The sequence below is a fragment of the Clarias gariepinus genome, chromosome 9 (assembly GCF_024256425.1).
Source record: "Clarias gariepinus isolate MV-2021 ecotype Netherlands chromosome 9, CGAR_prim_01v2, whole genome shotgun sequence".
NCBI classification, from domain to species: Eukaryota; Metazoa; Chordata; class Actinopteri; order Siluriformes; family Clariidae; genus Clarias; species Clarias gariepinus.
The window spans coordinates 4,469,936-4,476,139 of NC_071108.1; the positions used below are offsets into that span (position 1 = coordinate 4,469,936).

Sequence of the window (6,204 nt, forward strand, 5' to 3'; positions counted from 1 at the left end):
CGAGTCTTTAAAGAGATACTGGATATCCATGGTCAAACCAAAATACAAACTTCAGAATCAAAACAATAACAGTGGATATTTTAGTTAAAATAAATTGAACGCACTATTCATTCTGAATTTAATGTTGAACAGTTAAATTAGATTAAGATACTGACAGCTCATGCCTTTACACCAGTTTCTGACTAGTCGAAAATTGGGAGAAGTACAATCCAAACCTATCCACCGCTTTACAGTATTGTATAGACAGACATGCAGACAGGTACTCACTATCCATACTCCAGTATCCAAAAATAGACTACTGTATTGTCCAAAGACAAAGGCTGTCCATGCCACAGTGTCCACACTCCAGAGTGCACTGTCTATCCGAAATATCCAAACATTAACCCCCAAACAGATCCTTCACCATCTATGTAAAGTCCAAACTGTAGACTCCAAACAGGAATAAATATCCACACAACACACGCCTTATCTCTTCCTCAGTCTCCAAACTCAGTGTCTTACTTCACCCTGCCTGATCTGGGTATGAGAGCGGAGACGAGCACGAGTGGGAAGCTCCATCTGTGATGGGAGTGTAACATGAAGAAGCAGGAATAAAGACACTGCTGCAATGAGACTCCAAGTGACTGAGCAGAGTGAGAGTCCATCCCTCTCTTTCTCTCCTCCTCTCATTCCCATCGCTCCTCCCTCACTTCCCGGAGATATTCACTCATTCACTCATTCACACATCTCTGTCCTTACTTTATTCTTCTCTGTTTATCACTGTTTAGACACACACACACATACACAAGTCATATGCCATGAACATTCATACTCAGTGTACTTAACCAGAACCAAACACACACACACACACGCACACACACACACACACACACACACTAAAGTCATGTGCCACTAACATTTATACTCAGTGTACTTAACCAGAACCAAACACACACACACACACACACACACGCCCACACACACACACACACACACTCATAGAAACGTAACATAGTGAGTCAACAGAGGGTGTTAAGAGTCAACACTTATTGTGATGGGCCACACACACACACACACACACACACACACACACACACTAAAGTCAGGTGCTACTAACATTCATACTCAGTGTACTTAACCAGAACCACACACACGCATACACACTCATACACACACACACACACACAAACTAAAGTCATGTGCCACTAACATTCATACTCAGTGTACTTAACCAGAACCACACACACACATACACACACATACACACACACACACACACACACACACACACACACTAAAGTCATGTGCCACCAACATTTATACTCAGTGTACTTAACCAGAACCACACACACACACATACACACTCACACACACTCATACACACACACACACACACACACATTAAAGACAGTGTATGTGTGGATCGGATGGTCCTGGAGCAGCCAAAAGAAAAAGAGCCAATGGTAGTTGCTATTTTTAAATATTTCTAGATATTTTTTAAATAAATTCATATTTTCTTTAAATCCCAGGACATATTTGTTGTCAAATCTTTTGCTTCACTCTTTTTATTTTTGCCCTGGACCATTAAAGCTAAAGCTAGTAACAGGTAACAAGTCTTTGTGAAAACCTTATGATTAGCATTACCAAAATTATCTGACTTCATCGTACTAAAGATCTGGATGTAGTTTCATTATTAATTACATTTTTGATGAACGGAAACTAAAGAAGGAAACATCAGACAGGATCCAGGGACCTTTAAGTGTACAGTGAATTATAACCAGGCTATTTGTCTTGCTCACTTAGTCACTCATTGTTTATACTGTATCCTGTATACAGGGTCATGGGGGGCCTGCAGCCTATCCCAGGACACAAGGCTGGGTACACCCTGGACAAGGCACACACACACACACACACACACACACACACACGCTAATACACACACCACATGCAATTCTGGAACAATTAGCCTAATCTGCATGTCCTTGGACTGTGGGAGGAAACCAGAATACCCAGGGGAAACCAACCAAGCATGGGGAGAACTCCATACACACACAGACCCCGAGACAGGAATCAAACCCGGACTAGAAATCACCACAATAGTTTTCACACTTACTGACTTATCTGACTGGTCATGTACACTAAATGGATTTATTACAATGTTTAATAATGCGAAACGATGTGTGGGAATAAAAATCCTTATGGCGCTAATAAACAATGAGGCTTTTCTTACACTGATAAAAATTCATTCTGGATTTTCTTTTAAATATATAGTTAAGATGGTCCATGGATGCGCAGCCTTTTTTTTTTTTTTAACATTCCTGTTTTTTTAACCAATTACACTCAGTGCTTATAAATAATCTTTTTATTGCTACTGTATATGACTATCACCACCAGCTAAAATATATGATTAACTAATTACACACATTATTGCGTTTAATTTCAGCCCACTGGAGGACAGTAAATTCAAACTACTGAGCGTAAATCAGCTCTGCTCGCTTTAACAGCACTTGACTGTCTGTTAGGTACGGCTCTCACGTTTCACTGTGTCAGAAGATCTTTCAGCCAGAGAGAGCAACTGGGTACTTCCTTTATTGACACTATGTGTATGTGTGTGTGAGTGTGTGTGTGTGTGTGTGTGTGTGTGTGTGTGTGTTGGTTTAGGTGGTGGTACTGGGGGATGATGATGATGATCTAGGCACTCCAGCGCTCACACCTGTCACTCCATTTGTCCATTTGTCTCTTGAACATTCCAGACCCAACACACACACACACACACACACACACACACACACACACACACACACACACACACACACACACACACAGTCAGCTCCAATACAGTCACTGCATACTCCCTGTCCCCACTCCGACATGTTGAGCACAGATAAAGAGATCGAAGAGACGTGTTCTTCTTCTCTTTCCTCTCCTCTATGATTTTGTCAGACAGAGATCTAAATCTGCAGACACTCCCGTCTGGCTCAAGCACTCGATCTCTGCTTAAGTGTTATGTCAAAACAGAGTAGATGTTAATAAAATTGTAATGAATTAGGCATCTTATTCGTTTGGTTCTTTGTTTATTTACATTCAAATTAATAGTCATGTTCATTCACAGCATATAAGGACCACACTTACTTTGCAACGTGTGGCCAAAAGTATTGGGAATGACACAGATATTTATTTTCACAAAGTCGGCTGCGTCAGTGTTTTTAGATCTGTTACTCTGGTATACTGACGTACAAGCATTTCATAAGTGTCACAGGCTTTTATTGACAATTACATTAAGTTTGATATTACCTTTCCTGTTATACTGAACGTTTCAGGCTCATAATACACAGTATGACTACAGATCAATGCCCGCTATCTGTTACCACCCATATGAGGATGGGTTCTCTGTTGAGTCTGGTTCCTCTCTAGGTTCTTTTCGATTGCCATCCCAGGGAATTTTTCCCTTGCCATAGCTTGCTCATCAACAATTAATAATTATATCAATAATTATGATTTATACATATTCCTTTACACTTTCCAAACTCATTTCCATAACGTTCTATACTGTAAATCTGCTTTGCCACAAAGACCATTGGTAAAATGACCATTGCTTCTAGTATAAATAAAATGTAAAGAATTGAATTGAATTGAATCCGCTATATGATTCAATAGATGAATGGCTGGATACATACTGTATAGATAGGTAACCTTGTTCAGCCATGCTTGAATCGTTGATAAATAACCTAAACGCTTGTTATGACCTTATGATGAAATTCTAAGGCTCTCCTAGAAGTAATTCTGGAGATATATTTCTGGTCAAGTGGTATTTTAGAATATATTTATTTAAACAAACCTTGTTTTCCACTTCATGTTATACTTAAAGTTATAAGAACACTGTTGCTAAGCAGAGACTAGCAAACGACTGAGGTTAGTTTTAGCTCGCGGTGACACGCTTGCTTAGAGGCTAGCACTGTCGCCTTGCACCTCCAGGGATTTGATTCACACCTCAGGTCTGTGCATGAAGTTTGCATGTTCACCTTGTGCTTGGTGCGGTTTCCTCTGCGTATTGCGTTTCCTCCCACAGTCCAAAGACATGCTAATTAGGCCTACTGGCGTCCACAAATTACCCGAAGACGAAGCTGCATGTGAACGTACAGTAGTACCACAGTCTAAAAAATGGGAATAAACCCAAGGGTAATCACTATTGGCCTTCACGGTCCCTAGATGGACTACAGAGCTTCCGAGATAGTTAGATGAAGGCTTAGCTTGGACATGTGTTGTGTTTTTTTTATTCCTTTCACAGGGACAGAATGTAAAGACAGTATAGATGTGAAATGTCAAGAATAACAAAATCTCTAGAATTATTATAAAGTTTATTAGTATACAGAAAAGTATACTTTTAATACTTTTGAACAGTAAATACATTGTTACAAACACCCCCATATTTAAGTTCTACTCAGGGCTTTATGTGATCCAAGATAAAAATGTTTACATTAACAATTAATTTAATAGATTTTTGATAGCAACACTGCCATCATGTGGTTTTTGAAGGATTGCTGAGACTTATAGATATTAAACATAACCTTTGTTTCTTATACAGGGAAAAAATATTGTGAAAACTTTTAGTATGCTAACACACACACACACACACACACACACCTGCATTGCATTACACGTCTTATTGAATATCATATTCACTTTGCATTTCCACCCTGACTTCATTCTGAGGTCACACACACACTGGTACACACACACACACACACTCACAAGTACCTTTCACTCTTCCTTTGATGACTCCCATGCGGCAGCGCAGAGAGAAGAATACCCTCCTCTTCCCCTTCGCTCCTGCACCCGATCCCTTCTTCACCGAGCTGACGGAGGAGGAAACTCCATCGGGAAAGCGTTTGGGGTTGATGCTGCAACTCAGCCGCCACATCTCAGCCTTTACAACCCACCGAGTGTACAAACAGCCATCTCTCTTCCTTTCCCTTCCCTCATCTCCCAGTCAGAAGATACACAGGAGATCCCATTTTATTTATTATCACATCGTCACTTGATGGGAAAAATGATAGACGTCAGCTCCGCAAGATGAAGCTGCTCGTGGAGCTGTGTGTGTCAGAGTAAATATGCATGTGTGTGTGTGTGTGTGTGTGTGTGTTTATGTAAGACGATTTCTGGCCTGTAGAGTAGAAAGCAGATGGAGAACAGCTCCCCTCTGCAGAGATCCAGTCTGGACAAACCACAGGAGCAATTCCATCCTGAGAGCTTAGCTTACAGCTGACTTCATGCATTACACATTAGGAGACATTACGCAATAGAAGAACTGACTTTATCACTAGTAATATAAATAGAATAGAAGAATCTGTCAGCATTAGTACAGAGAGGCCTAATATGATTATTTTATTTAACTATAATGAGTTATCAGAGATCCTTGGAAGATGAAGGATTACTCAAACACTTTGTCCATCTTTAATGCATGTGTAGAAATTACGTGATTACTGCAACCAAGATTCCTGCACTGAGAATCCCAGTTACTAGGGGCGTTCGAGTCAAACCGGGACTTTGATGAAATGTAGCATAAAAGAGAGTGACATTTACAGAAGACTTCAAGCACAGTACAGTAAAGCTGAAGGCACCTGCGGTAAAGCAAATTCAAATTCAAATTTTATTTGTCATACACAGTACGATATGCAGTGAAATGCTTAGACAACTGCACGTGACCTTAAAATAAAAGACTATGCGTAGGAAATAATTAATAATAATTTGCAGTCAGTGGTCAGCTGAAACCTAAAACCCATAGACATGACCAAGTGCTGCGGTTTCTCACTGTGGCAGGTTTTGCCTTTGCTTTGGACATTCGTTCACACTAGTGGCCACTGCACAACTACACTTCGTGTTTATTAGTTTAATCACTTTATCACGAGTCACTTTAAATAAATCACTTTTAAGCATATTTGCACTGCACAAGACACTTTAAATATGTGGATTGCACAAGCCTGGACATTACCATTTTTTTAATTACCATTTATTCTAACTCCATTCCACACAAAAATGACATATATACAGTATCTACTTGTACAGCTGTTCTTATTGTTCTATATTTCTTCATATATTTTTCTATATTGTGTATTTTTGTTGTACAGTTATTTTATTTTAACTTTAATTTTATATTTTATTTTATTCTTACCTAGTTAAATTTACCATTTATTTAATTTTTCATATATATTTTTTTTAAATAAT

The 6,204-nt window shown here is 39.2% G+C and overlaps 1 protein-coding gene across 5 annotated transcripts in view; it reads right to left on the reverse strand.

The window, feature by feature from the left end:
- The window catches only part of grip2a (glutamate receptor interacting protein 2a), a 36,101-nt gene extending 31,042 nt beyond the window's left edge, over positions 1-5,059 (reverse strand). For 3 of the 5 annotated variants that reach the window (XM_053504579.1, XM_053504578.1, XM_053504582.1), the window contains exon 1: positions 4,738-5,059. In XM_053504579.1, the coding sequence (XP_053360554.1) occupies positions 4,738-4,900 (163 nt within the window). In that variant the 5' untranslated portion in view covers positions 4,901-5,059. Of the gene's footprint in view, positions 1-267; positions 575-4,737 lie in introns of those variants that run through there. The other 2 variants (XM_053504580.1, XM_053504581.1) reach the window with 1 other exon arrangement.
- Positions 5,060-6,204: the final 1,145 nt, after the last annotated feature.